Source organism: Anas platyrhynchos, chromosome 29, assembly GCF_047663525.1.
Source record: "Anas platyrhynchos isolate ZD024472 breed Pekin duck chromosome 29, IASCAAS_PekinDuck_T2T, whole genome shotgun sequence".
Taxonomy (NCBI): Eukaryota; Metazoa; Chordata; class Aves; order Anseriformes; family Anatidae; genus Anas; species Anas platyrhynchos.
In genome coordinates this window covers 105,326-132,511 of record NC_092615.1, presented here as the reverse complement: position 1 = coordinate 132,511, position 27,186 = coordinate 105,326, and the positions used below count along the sequence as shown (strand labels likewise).

General features: G+C 47.7%; 3 protein-coding genes across 7 annotated transcripts in view; 2 read left to right on the top strand and 1 right to left on the bottom strand.

Annotated features, from left to right (window-relative positions):
• Positions 1-14,378, top strand: part of CELF5 (CUGBP Elav-like family member 5) — a 38,329-nt gene extending 23,951 nt beyond the window's left edge. For all 4 annotated transcript variants that reach the window (XM_027472567.3, XM_027472566.2, XM_013099493.5 and 1 more), the window contains exons 4-13: positions 1,773-1,901; positions 2,487-2,566; positions 3,703-3,849; positions 7,697-7,841; positions 8,503-8,649; positions 9,158-9,220; positions 9,304-9,384; positions 10,461-10,604; positions 10,716-10,880; positions 12,737-14,378. In XM_027472567.3, coding sequence (XP_027328368.2) covers positions 1,773-1,901; positions 2,487-2,566; positions 3,703-3,849; positions 7,697-7,841; positions 8,503-8,649; positions 9,158-9,220; positions 9,304-9,384; positions 10,461-10,604; positions 10,716-10,843 — 1,064 coding nt within the window. In that variant the 3' untranslated portion in view covers positions 10,844-10,880; positions 12,737-14,378. The remainder of the gene's footprint in view (positions 1-1,772; positions 1,902-2,486; positions 2,567-3,702; positions 3,850-7,696; positions 7,842-8,502; positions 8,650-9,157; positions 9,221-9,303; positions 9,385-10,460; positions 10,605-10,715; positions 10,881-12,736) is intronic.
• Positions 14,379-15,040: 662 nt separating this feature from the next.
• HSD11B1L (hydroxysteroid 11-beta dehydrogenase 1 like) lies at positions 15,041-23,271 on the bottom strand. Of its 2 annotated transcripts, XM_027472582.3 has the most exons (8): positions 23,196-23,268; positions 21,205-21,378; positions 20,438-20,568; positions 19,311-19,422; positions 17,543-17,634; positions 16,831-16,924; positions 16,079-16,244; positions 15,041-15,789 (listed from the first exon to the last, which is right to left on the bottom strand). In XM_027472582.3, exons 2-8 carry the CDS (start codon positions 21,287-21,289, stop codon positions 15,603-15,605), a joined length of 867 nt encoding a protein of 288 aa, XP_027328383.3. In that variant the 5' UTR covers positions 21,290-21,378; positions 23,196-23,268; the 3' UTR covers positions 15,041-15,602. The 2 variants fall into 2 exon arrangements, with proteins under 2 accessions (XP_027328383.3, XP_071885401.1); XM_072029300.1 differs by lacking the exon at positions 21,205-21,378 and having other exon boundaries at positions 23,196-23,271.
• On the top strand, positions 23,210-26,596 carry MICOS13 (mitochondrial contact site and cristae organizing system subunit 13). Its single transcript, XM_027472589.3, has 4 exons — positions 23,210-23,359; positions 24,374-24,530; positions 25,267-25,318; positions 26,376-26,596. The coding sequence occupies exons 1-4, from the start codon at positions 23,331-23,333 to the stop codon at positions 26,471-26,473; spliced, it is 336 nt and encodes a 111-aa protein (XP_027328390.1). The 5' UTR covers positions 23,210-23,330; the 3' UTR covers positions 26,474-26,596.
• Positions 26,597-27,186: the final 590 nt, after the last annotated feature.

The window sequence follows — 27,186 nt, the reverse complement described above, 5'->3', positions numbered from 1 at the left end:
TTTCAGCCACTTCCAGTGATATAAATCCTGAGTATGTGTTCAGGACTGCATAAGAGCCTTAGACTCAGCCCTTTACCCACGGTGGATCCAAGTGGCATCTGTGTTGCATGTATATCTAGTGCCCAGAGGAGTACTGTGCCTGCATGAGCTTGTGCTTGGGTTCAGCAGGATGTTGCAGCCATGAAAGTGGTTTGCTGTGCTGTCTGCATGGTGGAAGAGTGCATCTGTCTGCACAACCATTCTGCTTGCTGAGGAGGTCTCTCTATGAGTGTATTTGCTGGGCGTGGGTCCGTGTGCAGGCATGTTCCTGCCCCATGCATGAGCCTTCCATTCCCATGTGCTTGTCCGTGAACATTGTGCACATGCACGTGCTTTTCTGCAAGGAAGCAATGACACGTGGACACTTCTTGCACGTCTTCCCAAGTGCGTGGCGTAGGAGGGGAGCGGGAAGGCAGTGTGCTCATGCACCTGGGAGGGAGTCGTGCTCTGAGCTGGGGCTTTCCCTGCAGTGTGACGTTCGGCCATACACAGACACCACCACCCCTGCAGCCTGCTCTAGTGTTGTAGCTTCAAGACCTGTTGTTTTTCAGGTCATTGCACTCAAACAGATAACGGCTTCCTTGCTATTTTCCCTGACATGTGTCACATTACATTGGTTTTGTTTGAAGCCAGCCCCTCCGATCCTGTCACTAACAATAAGGAATCCTCCCTCACTGCTCCTCCCAAGCTGCATCCTGACATGTTCGCTCCTGTGGGTTATGTCTCCCTGTGCATGTCTGAAGCAGTGGGATAATGTTAACTCTTAAGTTGACACAACCATCTTGCAAAAGTATAAATCAGGCTGGCAGTGGGGCTGAGATTTTAATAGCTGTTCCCAACAATCTGTGGAGGATGTTGCCCCAGCCACTGGTGTGTTTGTGCTTGAATGAATGGCATCAGGCTGTGTGATGGGCCCCTGTGTGGACTGATGGATAGGGGGAGAAAGCCCTGCATGCCGCCTCCACATTTGCCAATCCCAACGAAATCATAATCATTGCTGCTCCCTTCTGGTGGAAGAACCCAGAAAGACCCTGCACACAAGTCTTGGATGTGTTGGCCAGCCTCTCCCCTGGCTCCCCAGTGTGACCTGGGTACAAAATGCCTTTAGAGGGAGGTAGGTGGGAAACATGGAGCTGTTTGTTGACTCTCACCTGACTGTCTTGCATTCGGCTGATCCTGTTTTGAGACAAACAGGGACTCATTTATTCCATGTCTTAGAGGACAGCTGGGGAGACACACTGGTTAGACTGGGGCTGGGAAGAGCAAATTAAAGTGAAGATGCTTAGGTATGTAGCAGCTGTGGAAGTGGTGATCTTGGATATAGGGAAACAGAAGCCAAGGGTTCTGTATTTATTCACCCTGCCTGGGATGGTCTGCTGTATTTCCTGAAGTACCTTCTTGAGCTTCAGATATTGTATAATAAAAGTATAATTGCCCAGGCAGCTTTTCTTATTACCATTTGCACTGGATCATCCAAAGGAAAGGGCTGATGAACAGGAAATTATTACTCTTTTGCTTTTCTTCAGGGAGGGGAGGACAGGGGAAGCCACAGAAACCTTTGCATGTGTGAGGAGCTCAGGAAGATCCAGCAGACTTAGCCTGAGATGCATTTCAGTCAACACCAAAACATTTCCATCCCAGGCATGTTTTCAACACGAGGCTGCTTTGTGCTTTAGCTTCCCTGCTTTGGACTGTGTGCCTCATAGAAGGTTGATGTTTCTGTTTGCCCCTAGGGGACAGGAAGCTCTTTGTGGGCATGTTAAATAAGCAGCAGTCTGAGGATGACGTGCTCCGGCTCTTTGAACCGTTTGGGGTCATTGATGAATGTACAGTGCTGCGTGGACCTGATGGTAACAGCAAAGGTGTGAACCCCTCGGTGTCGTACCCTTCCTCCCTGCTCTTCAGGTAGTGCTCACCTGCCTCACAAATAGTGCCTCCTTTCCACTGGGGCGCTTCTTCCCTCACTACATCTTTATGGGAACCTGTAATCCAGACAGGCATAGGGAGAAAGGCAGGAAGAGCTGTCTGCTGCAAGGAAAGACTGGGGAAGATGGGCAGAGATCTAGATGAAAGGAGGGGAAGCAGAGAGCAGTGAGTAGCTGAGTTACCAGAATTGTTCGTGAGCCTGTTGGCTCAGTCTGGGTCTGCAGTTTGAAATGTTTGTACCCACAACAGGGAGTGCAGAGAGTTTGGGGAAGAGGTAATCAGGGGCAGAGGTGGAGATAGTGGCATCATATCTAGGGTGCATCATTGAAACAACAATTTGAAACCCTTCCTGTTTTTTTCAGGATAGAGTACGTGGTCATCCTTTTGTTCCCCACTTTCTCAGGGTGGCTTTCCTTTGCCCTGCCTGAGACTCGGATACTGTCTCTTGTGTGGCTATGCAGAGGGCACTGTCACAGCAGTCCCATCACTGCGTTTCCTGTGCTCTTTCTGTCCCTTTCCAGGCTGTGCTTTTGTAAAGTTCTCATCTCATACAGAGGCTCAGGCAGCAATCCACGCACTCCATGGCAGCCAGACAATGCCCGTGAGTATGAGGCCAGGGTACCTACCTGCTTCCTAATTCTCCTTCCCATCGCCCTGTTGCAGGGAACTCCCTTTGTCCACAACTATGACAGGTTCAACTGCAGTTTGCAGCTCATACGATTGTGTAGGCTGGGTGCATGTGTGCACATCTGTGCTCTTGCCTTTGGGAAACATCCTGTCTCCTGGGCTGGTGTGTGTCTATGTTTGCCCAGACTGGTGGCGACAGTACTTTTATCTGTAAAGGCTAAATAAAAGAGAGCCAAGGACCAAGCCATGAATCTGTCTTGGAAACAGCTACCCAGAGTAGTTCAGATCAGAGTAAGGTACAACCTAGGGCTTCAGCAGTGTGAAGTCAGGACTTCAGTGCTGAGCATACTCCCTGGCCTTCTCCCACGTAGGTGTCGGAGGAGGCCTCCGGGATAGGCTGGGAGTAGGTGGGAATGCCTTGTGCATAGTGTGGGATTGTGTAACCACAGCTGTGCCCTCTCATGCATGCGGAGCTGCAGTTGTCTCTCACAATTCAGGTTGGATATCAGAAAAAGGTTTTTCACCGAGAGGGCGGTTGGGCACTGGAACAGGCTCCCCAGGGCAGTGGTCACAGCACCAAGCCTGCCGGGGGTCAAGAAGCGTTTTGGACAACGCTCTCAGACACGTGGTCTGATTTTTGGGTGGTCCCCTGCAGACCCAGGAGTTGGACTCGATTATCCTTGTGGGTGTCTTCCAACTCAGGATATTCTGTGATCCTATGAATCTCTAACCAGGATTGGAGCAATGTGTGGACAGAACAGTGCATTGCTGCAGCAGGGCTATTTTCAGCTGCTGGGAACTGCTCTACCTGTCCAACCAAGCTCACAGTGAAGGCAGCCAGGGATGTCTGCAAGCTGCAGCTGTGCAAAGTTGTGTGCGAGGGGAAGGGTGGGACAGGGAAGGTTGCATGGATGGATGGATGGATGGGGAAGGGTGTGGCACATGTTCCAGGCAGCTCCTGAGCACTTTCACTCCAATATTTGCTCTTCTGCTCCTCTTCCCACTCCTCTCTGCTGCCTGCTATGCCCCGTCCCACTTTGACTGCTGACTCTGGCTGTCCCCCAGCCTCCTCTCCCCCTGCCTCCTTTCTCTGTCTCTCTCTGTGCCTAGGGCGCCTCCTCCAGTCTAGTGGTGAAGTTTGCTGACACAGATAAGGAGAGGACCCTCCGTCGTATGCAGCAAATGGTGGGGCAGCTGGGGATATTCACTCCATCTCTCACCTTGCCGTTCAGCCCATACAGCGCCTATGCGCAGGCTGTGAGTATCACGCGTGTGTGTGGGGGGGAAGGCTGCCCTCTTGGCTGTGGGGCAACACCATACCTGGGCTGGGAGACCACAGGCAGATCTCTAGAACAAATGTGTGAAAGCTTCCCAGCACCGAGAGTTGTTCCTGGCTTCAGTCTCTCAGTCAGCAGCACAGCCTGGAAGGGGTGACAGGAGAGATGTGGAACCTTCTTAAAATGAGGCTGTATTTCTCTGATGTGGTGTAGACTGGCGGAGGTGTCTGGGAACAGGTCGAGCCTGATCCAGTGTCCTGTCTTGTTTTGTGGACAGCTCAGAGGCATGATTCCTGGGTGGTGTCTGCCAGACAGGGCAGCCTGCCAACTTGTAAACTTTTCAGGGTCCATGGCACAAATGTGTGTCTCACTTTCACTTTTGAGGAACCACGAGAGCCCTGGGCACAACCTCAAGCATTTCCTTCTCTGCTGAAATTCTCAGGAGGGCCCTAATCTTCCCCTAGTGCTGTGCTTGGCTCCCAGGGTTTTCTCTCTCAGCTAGCATGACTGTGGTGTTTGCACAATGCTGGAGAGGGAGTGGTGGTGAGCAGAGGGTCAGAGGTGTTGCAGCTGTCTGACTTCTTCTCTGGCAAGACTGACATTTTTTTGAATCTCAGTTTGGGAACCTCAATGCCTTGTGGTGATGGTAGGGATTTCCACTGATGTTTGAGGTATGTCCCAAAGTCAACAAGTCCCTGATCAGCTGTGGTGGAGCATCTTTCAGGTATTGGTGACCATCAGTTAAGTCTCTCTGCTACCAAGTATAAAGCCCATGCAAAGGGGCTCAGAAATTGCTCAAGGTATGAGAGATGCTTGTGTCAAACAAAGACAGTCAGTGCTGCTACTGTTTCCCTGGGTGACAAATAACTATCTTCCCACATATACGTGGACACATCTTTCACCTGTGGCTTCAGTGGCTACTGGATTTGTTTCCCTGTTGTCTAGCAGAGACTGTTTGATTCTTCTTGTGAAATGGGGCTGAGTGTGGTTATACCATGTCGAGCACCAAGGCTGCCAGCAGATAAATTGGTTGGAGGGGAGAGCCCTCTCCGAATGGACACTGCTGTCTCTTGCCAGGGCCAGTCTTTTCTATCTGGCTCTGATGTCCACAAACCATCTACATCACACATCCAAGGTTGTATGTCTGCTCAGCTGTGGGACAGCTCTGGCATGAACATTCTGGTGTATCTTCTGGCATCACAGAGGTGGTGCTGACTTGTGCATGGTGTGGTGGTGAAGGAAGCAGGAATAGGCTGCACGCTGAGATTAATGGCAGAAAGTACTTTTTTATCTTATGGCCCACACTGTGTAAGGTGGGAAAGCAGCAAGGTCTTCTGGACTCAGTTTTTAAATGTCCTCCAATCTTCAGAAAAGCCTGCTGATGACAACAGAGTCAGTCCTCAGCTGAGCTGCTTGCTTCTCTGCATCTTCTTTCTCCTCAGTTGTGTCTGTGAATTTGTTGCTTTGTCTCTGCTTCTTTACCAACCTTCCTGTTCTGTGACTGTTTTGCCTTCATTCTTTATTCAGGACTCAGCCTGTCTCCCACTCTTTCAATACCTTTCTTCCTTTACATTTTACTTTCCACTGGTTTGGGTTCTCTCTGCTTCTTTCTAAGGCACTGACTTCACACCTGATTGTTTCTTCGCAAGTGTCATCCCAGGCTATATTAGGTCTAAAGTTATTCTGATTTTCAAATAAGATTAATTAAAAAATAGGCAAACAGTGCATGTTAGCTGATAGAATTTTAAAGAAAAATTTGCATCTTTATCCGGGCAATAGGACTGGCTGAGCAGCTGAAAACAGTTTGTTTAAATGCTAGAACCAGATTTTGATCCCAGGTGTCTCTTCTGCAAGTGAAAAGTGAATATTTCCTTCAGTTTACTCGACAAGTTGAATTCAGTGATTAGTTCAGATGAAATCAGTTGGGAAACTGAAAAAAAATGTCAATACAGAAGAGGCCTGAAGAAGCAGTGAGTGCAATTTACGAACTGTATACAGTGGTTGAATATTTCTTGTAGTTCATAAATCAGTTAGTTCTAAACACAAAACATAGTTTGTTTACACACACACACCTTTTTATGGTTATTATGGCTCATTAAAGTAATTTGATTCATATAATGAAAACTATTTCAGCATGCTAGTTTGGTGCATTTGCATTTGATTGCAGGTCTTGTTCCAGCTAGAACCTGGCAAAGACCAGGCATTAATGAGAAAAAAAAAATCAATATTCATCTAGTAGGTAAGAAATGCATTGGTTTCTGCGTGCTTAAATGGAGAAAGTGTAAAGATAGGACTAGGAATATGTGCAGGCTGTTTGTCAAAGGGATGCCTTCTTTAGCAGGACTTCAACGCTCTCAGGAAGATCGCGTTTTGCTGTGGCCCCAGGTGAGTGGTTCCCAGTAATGTGAGTTCAGTCCTGCCTCAGGGGAATCACTCCAAAGACAACGTGGATGCTAACAGATGAAATGATTCCAGGGCACCTGCTTTCTGGGGGCAAGTGGTAGTGAACCCCTTTGCTGTCAGTGCAGAAACTGCTGCATGGTGAGCTTGGGTGGCTGCCTCAACCCCCCAGGCAGGAGGAGGCACCACAGGGCTCTCCCCCGAACCTACGCCACCCTGTGCAGCCAGTTCCACCCCAGCTGCTTTGCTTGTGTCAACATAGAGAGACAGCAATGACATGGAACTAGGCAATTACTCTTTTTTTTTTCTTTTTCTTTTTTTCCTGCACCAGTAATAACTGTGGTATGGAGGAAATGAAGAGAAGGTTCAGCTAGATGTGAACTTGTCAGTTACCAGGTCCTCCAGCTGAGACCTGAACCAGGCTGGCAGACTCAGCCACTTGTAGAGGTGGCAGGTTACATGAGTGTGGTAGATTAATGTTGCAAAGGAGGCAGTGGGATACACTTGTAGTTAACATAAAGATGATTTGTGTTTTTCTTGTTTTTGCTATGTGCCACCCCAGCTCCTTCTGTGGAACAGTAGTTTCCAGAGCATTGCACCTATGCATCCCCAGCTCATCTTGCCTGACAGTGAAGACAGGGCTTATAAAGGGGTCTAGATCATTTTGCATCCAGAAGATAATCTTTGTTGCTGCCGCACCCTGAGAATAGTCTGATTTAGTCTTACGCCCCATGGCAGTAGTTCATGGCCAAACAGGACAAGAAGGACTTTTCTTGTCTTCCTTCTATCCCCATGCCCAAACTTAGTCCCCTTCTTTTGCAGCACACACCTCTGCACAGTCAGCTGTGTTACAGGACCCAGAAGAGCAGCCAGCCTCCAGTCCCAGGTGCAGGCTGCCAAGCTTAGGGAATCGCACGTCCTGCGTGACCTGGGCAGACATTGGGTTGTGCGTCTACCAGAATGGGTGCTGTGTCTCACAGCCCATTGGAGAAGCTGGGCAAAAGGAGAGGGGTTTGGGCTGCGCTTCTCGAGTCCCTTGGGTTATTTAACACTTGGCACAGCCCCAGGAAAAGAGGCAGTGCTGAGAGAGGGGGCTGAGCGCCCCTTCCCCATCTCTCCTTACTGTGGAGCTCCCTGAGCAGGGAGGGCCACATCACCTTCCCTGTGCCTTGCTGTGTGACACCGCCCCCGGCTGCTGGCTGAGGAGTGCTGGCCTGGGGCTGCACCTGGTCGTCACGGGGCTCCAAGGGCTGCAAGGCAGCTGGTACTGCCAGGGCCTGCTGGGATGTGGGCAGCTCTGGGGCACACAGCGGGAGCCCAGCGGCCAGCTGGCCCCAAGCGCGCGAGGCCCAGGGTGACCCGAGGCCCGGAGTGGTGCCTGGCCCTGGCTGCGCAGGGCTTTGACGGCCCGTGGCCCTGCTTTGCAGCTGATGCAGCAGCAGACGACCGTCCTCTCCACCTCCCACGGCAGCTACCTGAGTCCCGGCGTCGCCTTTTCCCCGTGCCACATCCAGCAGATTGGTGCCGTCAGTCTCAACGGGCTGCCAGCCACTCCTATTGCACAGACATCAGGTGAGGCCTGGCGTGGGCCAGGACGCAGCAAGACCTTTGCCTACTGCTAAGCCCACTGCTCCAGCACTAAGCATGGTGCTCACGCAGGTAAAAAGTTACCACAGTCTTCTGGGATCAGCCTCTGCATTATTCCCCTTATTTTCTAACAGTGAGCCACTGCAGGTGGTAGTACTTAGTTCTGCACAACTTCCTGCACCCTCCCTGACAGCCTTGTGTGTTTAGCTTACATTCCTCTCTGGAACAGTTGGTCCCTTCAGTATATTATAGTAAAGGATGACCAAGTTCCCAGGATCGCACCTGACTGAGTACAGCAGTGCTGTTACTCGTTATCATCATCCCCAATAACAATATCAGTCGTAATGCACATTGGGTTTGAACACTTGTCAAGAACAGGGCTGTAGCACTCTAGCTGCTATACAAACCTGGATTAAAAGTGTTGTAACCCAAAGCTCTGACAGCAGCCAGAACTAGCAATGCTGTACACACTCTTCTTACCAGTGCTGCCTCGAATTTTGTGAAAGCTCCAGTGCTATTATCTGACACCTGCAAGTGCCAACTAGAAGTAAGAGCTTCATACACAGCAGTCTTGACAGGCAGATATGAGGGAGCACAGGCTTTGCGGGACCTTGTCTCACATGGTATCTCCTTTCTTGCTCTGCAGGGCTACATTCACCTCCTCTCCTGGGAACAACAGGTGTGCCCGGACTGGTGGCACCCATTTCAAATGGATTTACTAGTGTGGTACCATTCGCAAGTGGCCACCCAACCTTGGAAACGGTTTACACCAATGGCTTTGTACCATACTCAGGTATGGAGCACAGGAAGAAAACATCCAGAGACCTTTGCAACTGCAGTTAGCTTCTTTTTTCTGGATTCCCGCACCAAACACGTTTTCTACCTCAAAGTAACTACCTGGAAGGGAGTTGTGGGGAGCTGGGGGTCAGCTTCTTCTTGCAGATAACTAGTGATGTGATAAGAGGGAATGGCTTCAAGTTGCGCCAGGGGAGGTCAGGTTGGAAATCAGGAGAATTTTTTTCTCAGAAAAAGTGGTCAGGCATTGGAATGGGTTGCCCAGGGAGGTAGTAGAGTCATGGTCCCTGGGGGTGTTTAAGGAAAGGTTGGATGTGGTGCTTAGGAATGTGGTTTGGTGGGTAATATTGGTGGTAGGGAGACAACTGGACCAGATGATCTTGGAGGTCTTTTCCAACCTTAATGATTCTATGATTCTAGCCCCCTTCCAAAGAGAAACTGAGATTCACTGGAGCCTATGTCTGAGATTCCCTTAGCTGTGTGTCTGATTATGTTCTTCTTTGCAGCCCAGAGTCCCTCGGTAGCAGAGACTTTGCACCCAGCCTTTACAGGAGTTCAGCAGTATGCAGGTACCAGCTTCCCTTGTCTTCCTTGAGCCCTTGTGCGGCTGATAAGATCCTCAGGTAAACTGTTCTGTCTCCTTGGAATACAGCTGTGTATCCAACCACCTCCATCACTCCCATCGCTCAGAGCATCCCTCAGCCACCTCCCATTCTGCAGCAGCAGCGTGAAGGTGAGGATTAGGGTGGGAATGCGTGTGCAGGATGGGGCTGGGGGTTGTGCTCAGCTCCTGCACCCAGAGCTGATGGAAAGGAAGCAGCACAAATCTTTCATCATTTATATTGGATCTGGGTTACAGAACCGGCCTTGTCTCTGCAGTGAGTGGACTGGAAGAGACAAGCTGCTGGTCAATGCTAACTTTCTGAGCTTATCCCTGGCCAGATGCTGCCTCATACAATGCAGGCAAGAATCACTAGACCACCAAGCTTTGGCACCAACGGTTAGCAAAGGAAAGTCAGCACCTTCCCTACACGGGCTGGGGAGAAGGACACTTTATTTTTGCTGATGCCAGATACCACATTGGTATCAGTCAATCCAGTGTCTCCAATGTATTGTCCTCTCTCCTTGGTCTTCCTAGCATCAGGGTTTGTTTTTCAGCTTATTTCAAAACTGGCCTGGACAGAACTTGAAGGCAAGTGAATTCTCTGTCTGCTCCTGCTTCGCACAGCAGGTGTTGGCAAGGGAACAGCTCCCCGTGCTTATCACACTCACATGGACCAAGTGAAGCAGTTGGCAGGACCAGGTTAGCCCATAAGTAGGACGTGTGGCAATCCAGGAGATTTCCAGTTTGGGCTGTGACTCAAGGGTTGAATGCAACCACTGCATGGCTGTCGGCAGGGAGGAGTTGCAGCTTTCACATAGAGCTATCTACTGCTTGGGGCAGTGCTGAGCAAGCCTGGGGAAGCTATGAACATGGAGCTGTTACCTCAGCTGATTCCCTTCCAGTACAACAGCACCCGTATGCTCACAGAGAGTTGTCATTTCCAGCACTCCAGGTGGGAACTGGGCAAGCTCTGAAAGTGAGTCTGCTCTCCAGAACCTTTAGCTCTCTATATTGCCTCCCAGATGGTTTTGGAGAGCTCTCTGTACCCTTGATCCAGTAACTGAGACAAGCAAGGGGAGGTCAAGACAAAAAGAGGCAGTGCTGGGGTTCTCTATCAGTGCTGTGCTCTGAGTTGAGCCCTTTTCCCTGTCCCTTTGGGGGCTGTCTGTGTACTTTGTCTCTCTCCATTACCCTCATGCCTGCAGGTCCTGAAGGCTGCAATCTCTTCATCTACCATCTCCCTCAGGAGTTTGGAGACAATGAATTGATGCAGATGTTCCTACCCTTTGGCAATATCATCTCCTCCAAGGTGTTCATGGATCGTGCCACCAACCAGAGCAAATGTTTTGGTGAGTGCTATTGCCCTGAGGCAAAGGGAGCATGACATAACTAGGACATACATGCATTGAGCATGGAACCAGCAGTGCTACTACTATCTGTGTCTGTGTCCTGTCCTTCAGGTTTTGTAAGCTTTGACAACCCATCCAGTGCACAAACTGCTATTCAGGCCATGAATGGCTTCCAGATTGGCATGAAACGTTTGAAGGTCCAGTTGAAACGACCCAAGGATGCTAACCATCCCTACTGACAGGAGTGAACAATCAGGAGTTGCTTCTGCAGCACAGGTAAATCTAGCACCATCACAGTCCAGTTCCTACATGGTGCTGGCCGTTGCTGGTGGGGGCAGCAAGAGCTGGCTTCTCCCTGAGGAGTGGGGAGCCAGGAGCTGAACACAGTGGTGCAGATGGCAATGTAGAGACCTTTCCTGCCAGGGCCCAGGCCTACAGTACTTGAGCAAGTGACCAGGACAAGCCTGGAGACAATAGCTGGGTTCAACAAGAGCCAAGATCATCAGGCAAGTTTGTGGCAATAAGGCAAAGCCAAGGCCAAGCTAGGTAGTTAATCTGCAGCCCAGTATCGCTATCAGGACTGGTAAAGAGGGTCAGACGTAGTCCAGTGATTGCCAAGCAAATGTATTAGACAAATCCAACATCAAGATAGGAAGACGATCCAGGGGTTGAGGTCCAGCTGCATGACTGGGCATGTTCACAGCTATGGCTAAGGTGGAAACTCTCACATCTGTGACACACAGATCAGACAAGGACTGAAGGCACAGGCCTGAGCTGAAGTGAGGCTCCGGGACCCATGGGCAGAGGACACAGGTGAGGCTAGGCAAGACCTATCAGTACAGTCAGGTCCCTGTTAGCCAGATGGGTTCAGATTACCTGCCTGTAGTCTAAGTAAGGCTTCAGTTTACTTTCTGCCACATCCCATAAACTATTAATCTTCCTAAAAAGGTCTTAAAATCCAATAGGTCTATTCTCACCTGTTGCATGTGCCCTGAAATTCACCTGGAGACAATGCTTCATGGGTAAGAAGGGACAATCCCATGCCTTGTAAGGATCACAGAAAAACTGTTCAGAAGACAATTGCCTCCCGATGCAGTCACACAATGATTTTCTGCTTTGTTCAGGGCAGTCCCAGTACAGCAGTTACCACAGAGAAACCAAGTGCTCCTGTCTCAGGTGGGGACAATAAACTAGAATTGGGGCAAGAGAGGGCTATGTCTGGAAACAGTTCAGTGTACTCATGACAGCTAGCTCCTATTTCTTTTATCTCCTGTGAAATTAACGCCTATGGAAAGAGTCTGGAGCACAGCTAAGCCTGTATTGTGGTCTGCAGTGCCTATCCCCATAGCTACACAGCTGCACTCAATGGTTGCTACAATGTCAGCTGAGCCTTGAGGGATCTGTTAATCCTTCTCTGGTAGCCACATCATCAAGAGATGCTTATGAGCCCCAGGTGATGCTCTGAAGGGCCACAGAAGAGCTGCCTGATGTGAGAGCTGGCTGTCATAGAGCTAGTTCCCGCGAGCCAACAGACTGGGAGCAAGAGGGGGCCGATCTTGATCCCATCTAATTGGGGTCATCTTCCTCTACATTTAAGCAGCAGCAACTCAAAGCCTGACGTTTGCACAGATGTCCTCCTAATCTCCCAATTCCCTCCCTCCTCCCTTTCTATTCAGGTGAAGGGAAAGCTATAGGAAGAATTTAGCCTTCAAGTTGATTTACAGACAGGCCTGTCAATTTATCAACTCTTTTGATGCCACCTCTTTCCTTCCTCTGCTCCCCACTTACTCACCCCATCCTCCTTCTGCCCTCCTTCCTAAAATCATGGAAATTGAAGAGAAGAATCAGTATCTGCCCAGCAGCAAGATTCTTGCCACAACAGACTCACATATTTGCTACTAATGTGGTGTATAGCAAAAGGGACCAGAAAATGAGCAGCCCCTGGGAACCCAAAGCTCTTCCTCTTGGGATGTGCTTGGAGTGCATGGACCAAGAAAACCCACTGGTGTGTCTCTAGGTTACTGCTGTGGCATATGGAACTTCAGCTTTGTTCCTCCCACCCACCCCATCTCCTGCCCCTTTCCTAGATAAATATAAGTATTAAACAGTCTCTTTTTTGTTTGTTTTTGAAGTGACTCACAGGACCAAATTTTTCCATTCAGAGACTGACTCCTTGCAAGAGGGGCTGGAAGCTAAGGGTTTACCTCTGCAGCAGTGTCTTCTCAGGAGGCACTGCAAATAGACCTGAACATTTTGAGAGGATGCCTGGATGGACAGAGAGCAAGAGAGAGAGCACATCTCTCTACTCAACATTAACAAGAAGCAAGGAGAAAGAGAACCACATACCTCCAGGATTAGGGCACAGCCAGCTGCTCAGCTCAAGTCACTCACCCACCAACCTTAGCACCAGCCTGGTTAAGGATCTCAAGAGCTTCTGTCTTACCCTTCCAAGGGCTTCTGCAGACCAAGCTCCTGGAATTTGGTGCCAAAGCCTATCGTGAGCACTCCTCAATTAGGCTGAAAGCACAGGAAATCAACCCTTTTACCTACAAGAACTGTACTGCCTCCCCACACATTGTACTGGCCCAACTTCATAGCTCTTCGTGGTAACGGCATTTTTTTGATCAAGGGAGAAGATGAAAGTGTGAGCAAATGCCATCTCCAAAATAGTGACAGAAACCTCCCAGGGGCCACACGCTGCTTCCATGTATTGGAAGTGGCCTAAAGCTGGCTAGCAGGCATTTTTGATTCACAGACCACGCAGGACATATTCTCCATCTAAATTTGGCAAGAAGACTCACCTCTTGCACCCTCTGCAAAGCTTTCGCAAGCACACACAAGGATAGTATGTTGAAAGGTGGTTGTCATTTTTTTTTCCCCCACCACTCCCTCCAAGGGAGGGATTATGCAGAATATATATACACACACATATATACATACACTTAAGCACAGAACGTAATTCAGAGCTTAAAAAAGATCCCTGAGCGTGTGCGGGCCATACTGACAAGGCAAAACCCTTTAATGACTTCAGTCTTTTCTAGTTTCTATTAAAATAAGGAGGAAAGAAGGAAGAAGAAAAACAAACAAACAAACAAACAAAAACCCTCCTGAATAAATAGCTTCATTATTCCAGAATTTGATAAGGTGTCAAGAACATTTCTGTGTGTATGTATGTGCATGTCTGTGTTCAAATGTGAACAGAGGGTTGGTGGAGAAAGGTTGATGCAATTGATCCTGAAGAGAGATCCAGGGACTTGAGAGGACCTCGGCCACCTCTCATCCTCCTCCAGTTTCCCTTTGTTCAGATGTCTGTGGCATAGTTCTTTAAGTACCTTCAGATCTCCTGAACCACCCCTCTGTATCTAATGCTGAGAGTTTACAAGAGAGATGGATGAAGCTGTGGGAGTCTGTGTGTTTCTATAGTCCATGTTTACTTATTGTAAATACCATTTTTATACTTAACATCTATTATGTATGTGATTTGTATAATGTACTTTATTTCTGCTACAATTAATTTCATGAAGTTTAACCTAATTTTGAACAAAAAAAAATAAAACGACCAACAAATGCAAAATGGGAAGAAAAAAAAGGGGGGATTTTGGAAATGCTAGGTCAAGCTCGTTTAAAACAAGCATTTACAATTTCTTCCATCACAGTTACTGATGTGACTGTACACCGGTACAGGCGTGATACAAGCTTCATCAATGTCCAATGCCTTGCTCTGGTCTAAAAAAATCTTAAATTTATTTAATAAAAGTTTTACTTCCTAAGTCACTTGGGTTTTACTCCGTGTGTTGGCTGCACCCGCTCTCACCCAGTGCTTACACCCGAAGACAACCGCTCACGGCACCGCACGCCCCGCGGCCGGGCCCGCTGCTCCCGCAGGCCGGCGCCGTTTCCCGCTCCCCTCGGCCCCGCGCGCGGTTTCCGCCCAGCCGCCGCCAGCCCCGGCGCCCGGTGCCGCTTCCCGAAGCTTCTCCCTGCCGCGAGCCGCTCCAGCCGCGCCCCCCCCGGCTCCGGGCCGTCGGCCCCGAGGCCGTGGCGGTTGGCGGTTGGAGGAGCCGCCCGCCAATCGAGGCAGGGGGCGGGGCTTCCGGGCCTCCCGCCGACCGGAGAAGCTCCCGGCCGCGGCCGATTTGCATATCCCTCCGGCTCAGCCAATCCGGCGCTGCCGCTCGCCCGGCCCGCTCCGAGGGGGCGGGGCCTCCCCCGGCCCCCGCTCCGGGCGCCCCCTTCAGCGCCGTTCTCTCGCCGCCCCCCGCCCCGCGGGGGTTCAGGCCCCGCATCCGCCGGGCTCGGCCCCGCTCCCGGGCCCCCCCGCTCCCAGCGCTCCTCTGTTGCCACCGGCAGCGAACCAAAGCAGCTTTCTCAACACCCAAGATTTGGTGTACTAGTAACAGACAATCCGTATCCGAATTAGTGAAGTAGACGAGGAAAAAGCCATAAACCTAAGTTTTATTCTAGTTTTAACACCTTTGAAAACACAGGTTAGTAACCAGCCTTGCATGGCTTCCAGACACTGCTGTTCCTCCTCGATGGGACAATCGTGAGTAAAGGGGCTAAATAAGAGCATCTTGGAGACAAAAAGCAGATGGAAAAGACAGAGGGGTGAGGGAAGGAAGAACAGGCTAAAGGATTGAGTCCTTCCAGTGAGGGAATAGGTACAGTGGGGATGAAAAAACAAACGCACACTTTGCCCAAATCACTCAGAAAACACTCCCAGCTCCAGATTCACCTGTGTCAACCATGCTGGAGTTTTGCATGCACAGAAGCAGGGACCGGACAATGGGGCTGACTCAAAAAGCCACAGGTTTTTGCACCTCAAAGGATGAAAGGGAGTTCAAGCAGAGTCTTATGAAATGAGCTAAGCTTACTTTTCCACCACTGCTGTCTTGCTCCCAACTGATAGTGATGGTTGACTGGAATGCTTAGTGGGACAGGGGTGACTATAATTAGAAGGGGTGTAGTACAGGAGAGGAGACTGAGACTGTGCAGCCTTCAAGGGCTGCTGTAGTTATAGTAACTCTGTAAAACCTGATTCCGGTGGCAGGGGAACAAAACCCAGAGGCTGCATGTGTACTGCAGCCACCACGGGTAGAAAACCTCCTGCACCTTGGTGGCACCCGCTTGGATGATGGCGAGTGCTGCTTCAGCAGCAGGAGAAGCAGTTAGGTACACTTTACCCCTGGAAAGAAAGAATCAGAGAATCACTCAAAGCTAGTCCCTGTTGTGGTTTTAACTATGCAGAATGACTACCACATGGTTCCGCATGTTCATGTTCCACGCAGAGGTGGACACACACAACCCATATGATGTATCCAAGCAGATGTACTCTTCTTGTTAGTTTTCAAGCACATCCAAACAGATGCCCACACCATCTTAAATACAGTTGTTTGCACTTCTTTGCATGCTTTCAAGGGATGTGTTCCTGCAGACACTCCCTTGCAGACTCATACCCTCCTCCAAATACATACCTGGTTTTCTCTAATGCCGTATCAGTATCAATCAGGCCCAGGATGCACAGTGTGACAGATACGTTTCTCTTCTGCATGATGAGTTCATGGCGCAGTGAGCTGAAGAATCCATCCAAAGCAAACTTGGTGGCAGAGTAAGAAGTGGTGAAGGGAGTGGGTATTTTCCCTGGAAAGGAGAAGAAGAGAATGGAAAAGACCAGGAAAGTGGTTGTAGGATGGATGGCGCCCCATTTCATGTAACCACAGGGACTGGGTCACATGGTGGTATATCTAGCCATGGTAGTTCCCAGTCACCCAAGCACATTAGGTTGCAGGGAAGGACCACAGCTGTGGTGAATGCAGTGCCCTTGAGCAGACACACTGAAGGCTTTTTCCTGCCTTTCCATCCCGTAGAGTAGGTACAGCTACTTGGCAGACTGCTATTTAGGCTGGCCAAAGCCAGAAGGCCTTAGAGCAGCAGGAAGGTTTTAATGCTGTGTCAGAAAAGCAGGAAATGGGCCTGGGTGTGAGGGACTGGAGCCAAACAAGTAGATCAGGGTGCATGCTAAGTAAAGAGAAAAATTACAAGGGAATACAAAAAGATGCAACACAGAGAAGGTCTTCCAGAAAGCAAGAAGCCCAGCCAGCCACCATCCTGCTTAATATTAGAAAAAGCACAGCTTGAACATCTGTTGAAGGACACAGAGAAACAGTGTGTGCTGGGAAACATGGTTTTGACAAGAACAGCACTTGTGCCAGTTACAAACACTAACCTGTGAGGGAAGAGACGACCACCAGAGAGCCTTTATTCTTCTCCAGGGTGGGAAGAGCTGCTGTTGCAAGGGCCACATAACTAAAGAAATTCACCTAAAATGATAAAGTAGTCATGGAAGGAGCAAGATTGTTTGGAGAGAAGGTCATCATGAGCCAGAAAGCTAACTCAGTGTTCATATTAAATGGAGCATGGCTTGGATTTGCGATTTCAAACATCAGGAGGAAAGAATCATCTCTGTGAGAACAGGGCTAGGTAGTGCATATGTAAACCTTTCAGATTCCAGAAAATGCAATGGAGAAGAGTCAGAATGAAGGTTATTCCTGGGCTATAACATACAAATGTCTTGACAAGAGATAATTATCTGTCCCTGATTTCTCTGTATGTCATTCTTTACTCCACATTGTGCAACTGCCTATACCTACCATAGCAATTTCTAACAGTTCTGGGCTAATGGGAGATAAGAAGGACAGAATGAAAGAGAGAAGAATTTAAGTTTTTCCTAGACATTCTTCTGCACATATATACACCAGCATAACTAAGCAAAACACCTAGTCCAGTGACAAACCATTTGACTTGACACACAAATGAAATAAAAGGTTTGTTCTAAACTATTGCCACAGGCTTGAATTTGTCTTTAAGCCTCTTGAAGTTGTCCCAGGAGGTTAGACTCACTCAGTTCCAGATGAGCTCTTCCTGCTGGGAATCCTCACCTGCATGAGCCAGTGGGTGTATTCCACATCTCCATTCCACATCTGGAAAGGGGAATTGCCAATGTGGTTTAACACTAGGTAATCCAGTCCCCCTGTGTACAGGAGAAAAAACAGTGAAATAGGGTGGCTGTCCCCAGTCAGTCACTGAGGAACTCAGAAATGCCAGCAGGAGGGCTGAACCAGCCCCTGAGGAGGCTGGAAAATGCTTCAGCATGGAGACATTAAACACGTCCATCTGACAGCAGCTGTGCCTGCTTTTCAAGGGTAGAACTGGAATGAAAGCTCCTTTTCTTTAACAGATGCTTTCTGTAATGATATTTCAGGGTAATGCAGACTTGGAATTTAATTCCAGTGGTGCGCTCTATTTTTAAAGTTTTAAGTACAGAGAATTATAACAGAAAAATTAAGATTGGTATGAGAATGTGTATGTGTGAAAACACCAGCAGGAATAGCAAAAGGCCTAAGAATGATAATATATTGATGGCTGCTGGATTGGCAGGTCATCCAGATTGCAGCACACTTTAAGACAATTTCTTAAGACACTCACAGCAAGAAAACCAAAAAAATAATGAAGTAATTAAGACACTCAGGCAATGGACAAACGGACAGTGAGTATAATAGAAAATGTTGCCTAATAACAGCCTTAACCTAATAAGATGGGGTGGAGAGGTGAATGATTATAATCACTCTTACAGGGCAAGAAAGACAATCAAAAAGCAGCATGTGATCACCAACCAAAACCCAGGAAACATGATGAGGACTCTACAGCTGGTATTCCTTGTCCTTTTTATCACCAGTAGTAAGCCTGGAGAGGGTACTTGGTCATACACATCTTGTTGCCTGTTAGTACAAAAGAACGAGTGGCTGAGAATCTCTGCGAGTATGAGATGTGCGAATGGGTTAAAATAAGAACCTCCTATGAAGTCTTGGACTCAGCTTTGCTAAAGGAACAGGTCACTGCTTTCAGACCTCCTAGTTTCTGTTTCTCTCAACACAAGACGCTGTGTCTGCTCAGGGCTGGGTGTGTGCAGCTGGTACCTGCTCATGTATAGTGAATGTATGAGGTACTGTAGCTGTTGCTACGAGGGCATGGTTTCAGCAAAGTACTTTGAGCAAATATTTTTTGCATATTTTTCTCCTCTAGCAAAATACATTTGTATATGCTGCCTGAAGAGTCCTCCTCACGAAAAGCAACTGAAAAGTCAGCCACTCCCAGACTGGTGTTTACAAATGCCACATCCTCTCTTCCTAAACACTCCCCTCAGTGAGGGACATGTGGAAGCTGAAGCAGGAAGCTCCTACTGGAATGTGAGTTATCTGTGTATCTGAGAGCCTGAGAGATGCCAAAGATGAAGCCAGAACAGAATTAAGATCACAATCAGAACCCCTCCTGGGTTCTGGCTTGGTTCTGACCAGGCAAGCGGTGAACATCTGAAAAATTATGACACCTCACCTTTCATAGCTTCCTGAACTCAGGTAAATTACAGAAAGCCACATCTCTTGACTCCAGGGTTATCAAAGAGAAGCCAAGATTGGCAAGGCCAGAGGAGCTGGGATGAGGACTGTTATCAGATTTATTTCTAATCAGTTTCCTCAAACCTGGATGTCAGTATAAAGCAAGATATGGCTTGAGAACTATAATCCCTGAAGGGTGACCAGGGCAAGGTGTCATCTACACCTTTGCTGAACAAAGGAACATGGTATAAACTGAAACAACCAGCAAAGTTTGTTTCCACTCTTCTGTATCTGCCATTTTTCTTCTGCTTACCCAGTTTTTGGACAGCAAACTGAACCACCTTTTCAGGCTCTGAAGGGGAAGACATATCGGCCGGAACATAAAAGACTTTCTTTGCTCCAAGTGTCAGGCATTTCTCCATCACCTTGAAAAACAACACTCCCCCAGAGATTAAACAAAATGGGGTGGGAGGGGAAAGAACAGAAGGGCACTGTAAGGAACCTTTTTTTCTCCCCACACTACAGTCAGTAACAGTCAATTCTAGACAAAGACACACACTTTAATTCTAAATCTAACACTATTCAGCCTGCAGAGGGCTCATTTTACATCAAGACTTCATCTACCCACTTAAACAGAGGTTACTCTTAGCAAGATGCAGATTCTATAAATCTTGGAAAAGGATCAAGAATCATCCAAAAAGACAATCTTCAGAAGTGTGATGAGTATGTGAAGGTGCGAATGGTACATCTAGCTATCTGCTGAAATAACGCCTGCCAGGCTTTAGGAAGTGTCCTAATGCGTACGATGCTCACTGTCCCTGACCTTCCTTTTGCATCATTTCATAATGCAGAACTTTCCAGTCAAGTCACTTATCCCCACAGTCTGAAAGAGACCTCTCAATTTTGTCTCATTTTATATACTACAGATAAAGGAGTCTCATCTATTTGAGCTGTTCAAACATTATTACAAAAAGTTTGTAGTCTTTAACAAAAAAGATACAAACAGAATTGCTTGGACACCGAAGAGGTACACAGTATCTCATAGGAACTGTAGTTTAGACAACATATATCCATGTTCCCATACAGGCCAAACTCCCTTCTAAATAACATTTTCCTTCTAGATTACCTCTCCCCAGTATGCCCTCTGGTAAGAAAAAGGTATATTGCAGCAGACATGGGCGTATGATAACACAGACAGAGCAACCCATCCAGGTGACAGATAGAATGGTAGAGGACACTAACAGTGAATCAGGCTCAAAATGTACTGCTGATACACCTTTTTTTTTTTTTTTCCAGAAAGTGTTAAAAATTTCTTACAGTAATTCAATTGGTGAGTAAAACAGTTGCATAGGAAAATGCCAACATTTGTTTGTGTGTGCATGCATGTGTGTGCAAAAGTCCAAAACTCTCATGTTTTCCCTCAAACAAGGAAGTTCTTACCTTCTGCAGCACAGCTTCCCTCCTAGCAGTCAGAAGAATTTCAGCACCAAATCTGGCATAATGGTATGCCATCTGCTCTCCAATCCCAGCACTGGCTCCAGTCAGGAGAACACGGGCACCAGAAAGGCTCTCTTATTCATGGGAAAAATGAAAAACAAGGTATAGAAGTAAAGGAAGCAGCAGAGCAGCTGCCCCTGGCTAATGGCAGAGCTCTAAAGTAGGAAGGTGTGTGTGTGTTCTCAAAAGACTCAGTGCTTTTCCATAACTAGTAATGAAGCAGGACTATCCCAAAGAAGCCATGAGATTAACAATGCCTTCTGATGCTAGAGTGAAAATAATCAAGGATCACCTAACCTTTGAAGAATGAGCTACTTTTCCCTTCTGCCAGGTGCCTGTAGCAAAAAGCTAGTCATCAGATAACCAGCCATTTCATGTCAAGTAGCGAGCCACCTTGACCTGTTTTGGACTGGGTCACAGGAAAGCTCACCTAGCTCATGAGCCCTGGCACATAGCAGTCAGCTCAGCCTAGCTCTTCTGATATGTAACAGACAGTTCCTTCCTTCATCCTGGCAACCCCAGGCTCGCTATCAGTCACAGAGTAGGAAGCTCAGTCTGACCCACCCTGCTCAGACAGTAGCTGACATGCTACCTGGCTCCACCTCGGGTAAACCATGGGCAGAAAAAGACCACCAGTCAGTTTGGAAATAGAGTATCTTCTCTTACACATTTTATATTCTAGTTTGGACTGAACCCTGTGGTGAGTCTACCTGGGTTAAAAGTGTCTTTCCAGAAGAAAGCTAGAAGTACAGCTATAATCCCTGTAGCACAAAGCACTTTTCCAAGTGGCCTCATATCCCTCAAAGTTGTAAAGAACGAAGCCTCAAAGCTGAGCACTGCAGCCAAAATACTGTAATCTCCTTCCTCTGATGCTGTCAGCCAACCTGCAAGAGACAAAAGATTTTGCATGACAAAAAAAAAAAAAAGGAATTTACATATGTGAGGCACTGTGTGGAACTGAAAGAGACACCTGAGGTGTCTCTCCACTGACAGCCAGTCACCTTTGCTGAGAATGAAAGATGGGAGGAAGATTGACTTTTAACCCTTGAATAAGGTGCTGCAAAGTTGCTGTTTCCCCACAGAAGGGAGAAGACACCACAGTCCTGCAAATGGTTTGAATTTGCCCAGGAAATACAAACTTGGTTATGCCAATTTTATGCAGGCATTTGCAAAGACTAAAGGGTTTGGAGCTCAATTTCTTTAAAAAAGGGAAATAAAGGAAAGACAAAGAAAATACAAAGAAAATACATCTGATTCTAAGAAAGAGGCCTTTTGCTGTCAATTTCCACAGCTCTCTGAACTGAGACAGCCTCTATACAGTAAGAGTTCTCTCTGTAGAAAGAAAACAAACAAAAACTTGCATCTAATCTTACAGAATGTTTAATTAATGAAAGAATTATTATGCTCATAGCTGAGAATATTCACCACATAAAACCAGTGCTTCAGGATAACTGGCACATCCTATTGCACACTGCAGAAATGAAGCAGCAGACAGGAATAACAGGCTGAAGCCTTGCTACAAGCATTGATGCTGAAGACCTGGATGAACTTCCATGCAAACAGGCTGGGGGTGAAGCCCGGCAAGAGACTGCTTATGGGTGTGACTGCGCAGCATGAAAAAATGAAAAACTGCAAACAGGGCAACTGTCATGGGAGGCAGGGATTCTGTGGCTGCACACGGATGTGTCTGGAGGCCTTGAGAGTGGCTGTAACTGTTCCCATCAAAGTCGGTCAACAAAACTCTCTAAGACTCAGAATATTGTGTCCAGTTCTGGGCCCCTCAGTTCAAGAAGGACAGGGAACTGCGTGAGAGAGTCCAGCAGTCATGAGGATGATTAAGGGAGCAGAGCATCTCCCTTATGAGGAGAGGCTGAGGGAGTCTCCTTAGCTTGGAGGAGGCTGAGGGGTGACCTTATTAATGCTTCTAAATCAGTAAAGTGCGAGTGTCAGGAGGACGGAGACAGGCTCTTCTGGGTGACAGCCGATGATGAGACAAGGGGCAATGGGTGCAAGCTGGAACAAAGGAGGTTCCGCTTAAATGTGAGAGGAAACTTTGTCACACTGAGGGTGAAGGAGCACTGGAACAGGCTGCCTGGGGGGCTGTGGAGTCTCCTTCTCCGGAGACATTCAAAACCCACCCGGATGAGTTTCTGTGTGACCTGATACAGGTGCTCCTGCTCCGGCAGGAGGACTGGACTGGGTGATCTTTCAAGGTTCCTTTCAGTCCCTGACACGCTGTGGTTCTGTCATCTCCGTCTTTCTTTCCTTGTTTCAGTTTGGGTGCATGTACTGGGCTCGGCCGTTCACATGCGCAGGGCCCTGTGCATGCTGTGGGTCCCTCGCCTGCTCTGCTCAGGCTCAGCCTCCAGGCCGGGGCTAATCGCGCTCCGGGACAGCTCCGCGCGGCCTCACAGACGAGGCTGGCTCGTTAATTAGCCAGGAAGGCAGCACCGGAGGGACAAACTCCCTGCTCTTCCCTCCATCTAACTAAACATAGCTTCAGTTCGTTCTGTCCGTTCACAAAACTTTTCGCATTGGGCTCTGGTGGTCCCCGGCCCCGGCCCCGGCCCCGGCCCCGGCCCCGGCCCCGGCCCCGGCCCCGGCCCCGGCCCCGGCCCCGGCCCCGGCCCCGGCCCCGGCGCCCCGGCGCCCCGGCAGCCCCCTGCAGCCCCCGCCCCGCAGCTTCCCGCCCCCAACTTACGGCGCGGGGACCCAGGCGCAGGCACCACGTGACCCCCCTCGCGCCTCCCCCGCCCGCCCCCCGGGGGAGGGGCGGCCCGGCCACGTGCCCGGCTCCCGGCGGCCCCGGGCCCGGCGCCCTGCCCTTGGCGCAGCCATGGCCGCCCGCCTGCTGCCCGCCGCCCGGTGAGTGCCGGCCCGGCCCGGCCTGGCCCAGGCAGCCGCTGCGCTCGGCAGGAGCCCCGCGGCCGGTCTGAGACCCTGGGGCGCCGTGTGCTGAGGGGACGCTTTGTGGTCTGTGCGGCCGGCCGGGGCGCGGGGGGAGGCCTGGAAGGGCGCGTTGGGGAGCGAACGGGAAATCCTCGGTGGGGAAGCCCTTCTTCCCCCAAGTACTTGCGGATACGTGGGTTTAAGTATTGACTCCTGCCTCTCCCAGTGTCTGTGTCTATCATAAGTTCTGTTGCGTTGCTGCGATCTGGCGAGGTTCTTCCCCTCCTCCCCAGGTGTGCAGTAGCTTTGTATATTTTTATTTTATTTAGAGGAGATAGCGCTCTTGTCTATGAACCTGGAAAAGGTGCTCTTCTCAGATCTTTCATCAATAATGAAAAAATAAATAAGGGTCAAGTATTCGCATCTTTTGTGGGGTGCCACCACAGCTGTAAAACTGTAGTGTTAGGACAGCAAGTGCTCTGCTGGGAAGCTTGAAAAGCCTTGGCCGTGTAGGCTTGGCTAAATGTTACCCAGATTGTAATGAGATAAGTAAGATGTTGGTACCTATCAAATTAATCAGATTACTTATTAACAAGACGGCAAGAACCCCATAATTAATGTGCTGAATCCTATTGTCTCTTTTATCAAGGGTCTAAGCCAGTGGTTCTCATACTTAGAAAAGCGGCTCATACTTAGAGATTTTTGATGCTTCCACATTTTTTATTCTTAAAAATTCTTGCTGATAAAAAAGCAAACAATATGCTTTCTCACAGTTGATAGGGACTACTTGGTTTAGGGAAAAAAAAAAAAAAAGGATGATAGCCAGATACTTGTCTGCTGCTTTTTGTCTGAAGTAAGACCTCAGAGGAAAGCATTTGTGACCTTTGATTTCTTTATTGATCCCCTCCGTTTTACAGTCACAACCTGCTGAGAGAGATGCAACAATACTCCTAATATGAACTGAAATGTTGCTGCTTTTGATTCTTTCAGGTTTATCATCAAAGGAAGCTTGGCTGGAGCTGCTGTATATGTGGCATATGATCAGGGGTTGCTGGGCAGTGGTGCAGAAGGTGCTGAAGCCCTCAAAAAAGCTCAAACAGTACTGCCTCCAGCTATCAAAGAATGGACAAGTTACGTAGGCTGGGAGGTAAGGACCATGCAGATAAACACTGTCAGCAAATTGGATATTCTCTGAATAAGGAGGAGAAAACATTGGGATGATATTCAGGTTCAGTGATGTTGGCAGAAGTTTTGCTGTTTAATCTGAATTTCACACTAAGAAGTCTTTGAAGAGGATTAGGGGAGAAAATTCTTTGTTGATGTCATTTGAAAGCAGACAAGGTAACTAGCTTATGCAGGGTCAAAGAGGAGAGACTACATGCTTGATCTGGGAGATATTTCAGTAGGCTTTTTATTGAAGGATCCTACATACTTTTAAAAAATTAAAGAAAAGATTCTTCTTCTGATTTGTCTGACTGCTAACAGTCAAGTTGAATTTAAATTGCCTGAAGAAACCCTTGTCTTTAACTAATTCTTAGTTGTAAAAATCCTCAGGACAAGCCTTTGCTGAAAGTTGGAAAAGTATTTGCTTATTATAGTTTCCAATATGGGAAATACTTAAGGAATAAGTAATTATTTATTTATTTACGGAGGTGATTTTTCAGAGTACTCAAATGTTAAGTACTGCCTTCTGCCTCTACTTTACACTGTAGGAAAGAAAAAAGTCTAGGCTTTAGGGCACATGTCTGATGCTTTTTGAGACTTAGAGACAGCAAGCACTGAAATATGTTCAAGATTTGAGGACATGAAGCTTTTCCAAGGTGATGTGGCTTTTCTTATAAGTGAAACCTCCAAGTGCTGATATTTTGTCTTTCTCTTTCTAGCTCCCGCCCACTCCAAAAATTGACTTTTCCCCCTCTGATTCCTGGAATAAAGGTAAAATTTTTCGTTAAACTGTGAAAGGGGCAGAGGACCAACAGTGATGCAGCTTATCTCAGTACTGCCATCCTTAAGCGAATTATCAAGAAGGGGATGATTGTGTAGTCTGGTAGAGGGAGCACTGGATCTTGGACTAGGGATGTGTATTCTGCTTCAGGTTCCACAACTAGCACACTGAGTGACTTTGTGCAGTTCATTTAATCTCATTATCTTAATTTCCAATTGTGAAATCAAGAGGAAAATGTGTGCCCATAAACCTCTTTGCCTTTTCTAACTGGAGGAGCTAATACTTCTTTTACCTACATAGCTTGCTTGCCTACTGGTGGGTACTGCCAGTGCTCCAAGGTACTCTCTTGTATCCCAGAATGTAAGATTTAATGTTTCAGTAAAGTATCGGGGTGGGGGTCTGTGGCTCCAACAATAAATAGACAAAGAGTTTATGGACCAGTAACATGAGGTCATCAGTGGTGGTAATAGTGATCAGGGAAACTAGAGCATAAAAAATAAATCATGGCTTACTCTTGAAAAAGGTGAATCTTTTATGAACTCTTCATATACTAGTGTCTGAACTCCATTTCTGACTTTTGGGAGGGGATGAGTATTCCTGTAATTACTAGGATTTTAGAGATCACGTTTCAAGTCCAATGCATGTTATAAATACCAAATAATTTATAGTTCCTATGGTGCAGCAAAGTCTTAATTAACTGTGAGGAAACAGCCACAAACACTGTGACATACCCAAAATCACATGTGGAGCCTGTGGCAAGACCAGAAGTGAAGTTGAACTTAGATGAGTATCAGTTCCTTGTTTTAACCTTGAAATTGTCTATCCCTTATACTGGTCCTGAAGCTGGAATTTCTCTGTCACATGATACTGAGACAATAAAACTGCATTTGAACCAAGGATTACTCAGGCCTCAGGTGCTTGAGCTTCTCAGAAAAAGCTAGATCTTTATCTCTGTCTTTAAAGAGATCTGTGATGCTAGAGTAACATTGGGAATTATGGCTTGAATGATACTCTTCCTGGGAAAATAATTCTCTGCTTTCTTTGCAGGAGTGCAGACAGTCATGTCTGCTTTATCTGTAGCTCCCACCAGGGCCTGTGAATACACTATGGAAGGCTGGAAGTATATGAAGGATCTTGTCAAATGAAAACATTCTCCAGGATTCATGGCTCTCTCTATGATGTGTTCTTCTTGGGATGATATGTAGTCCATCCCTCTAGATGGCAGCTCAGCCATGCAAGGGCTACAATAAAAGACTGTGGAACATCCATTTCTGTTTGGGTTGGTTTTAGCATGCACCTTAATGATTGTGTTGTGCCTTACTAATTAGACACTTCAGCAGAGATCACAGATCAGTTGTACTGAAGTGTTGGCTGTATGCTGAGGTACAGCCTCTGCAGCTATGCTCCCAAGAGAGGGACACAGATTGCACCTGATCTTGGCAGTGGAGGCAGCATTTCTCTCACACTGGTGTGCCGACATGGCCATGTTGTTTTTGTCTGCTAGTAGCAGACTGAGCTAAGACAAAAGAACAAGGCAGAAAACACAGGGTGTTAACAGAATAGGACAAATGCTTACTCAGATCAGGCAGCAGATTTAAAACACAAGAAGGAAAAGGGATTTGTAGGATTTTTTTTTTTCCCTTTTAAAAATTGTTTTATGATGAAACTTTCTGCCCAGGGATTTCAGAGTTGGTTAAGGTATAAATAGCTTTAAAAAGTGCTTAAGCTAATTCCTAGAGGCTAGATCTGTCAGTGGCTCTTAAACCTAACTGTCTAGGTGGAAGCCAAAGGTCAGTAAACCTTGGAGTGCCACAAACTGGGAGCTTATCACCCAATTCAGTAACAATAGGATTGCTCT

What these genes read in the sequence shown, in the direction of transcription:
- HSD11B1L (XM_027472582.3), bottom strand. Translation starts at nt 21,289, where the DNA reads ATGAGGCCACTTGGAAAAGTGCTTTGTGCTACAGGGATTATAGCTGTA. An exon ending in GGTCGTCTCTTCCCTCACAG is followed by an intron (nt 16,245 to 16,830) that starts GTTAGTGTTTGT and finishes TCTCCTTTCCAG; the next exon opens with GGAAAATACCCACTCCCTTC. An exon ending in ACGGCATTAGAGAAAACCAG is followed by an intron (nt 15,790 to 16,078) that starts GTATGTATTTGG and finishes CTTTCTTTCCAG; the next exon opens with GGGTAAAGTGTACCTAACTG.
- MICOS13 (XM_027472589.3), top strand. Translation starts at nt 23,331, where the DNA reads ATGGCCGCCCGCCTGCTGCCCGCCGCCCG. An exon ending in CAAGTTACGTAGGCTGGGAG is followed by an intron (nt 24,531 to 25,266) that starts GTAAGGACCATG and finishes TTCTCTTTCTAG; the next exon opens with CTCCCGCCCACTCCAAAAAT. An exon ending in CTCTGATTCCTGGAATAAAG is followed by an intron (nt 25,319 to 26,375) that starts GTAAAATTTTTC and finishes CTTTCTTTGCAG; the next exon opens with GAGTGCAGACAGTCATGTCT.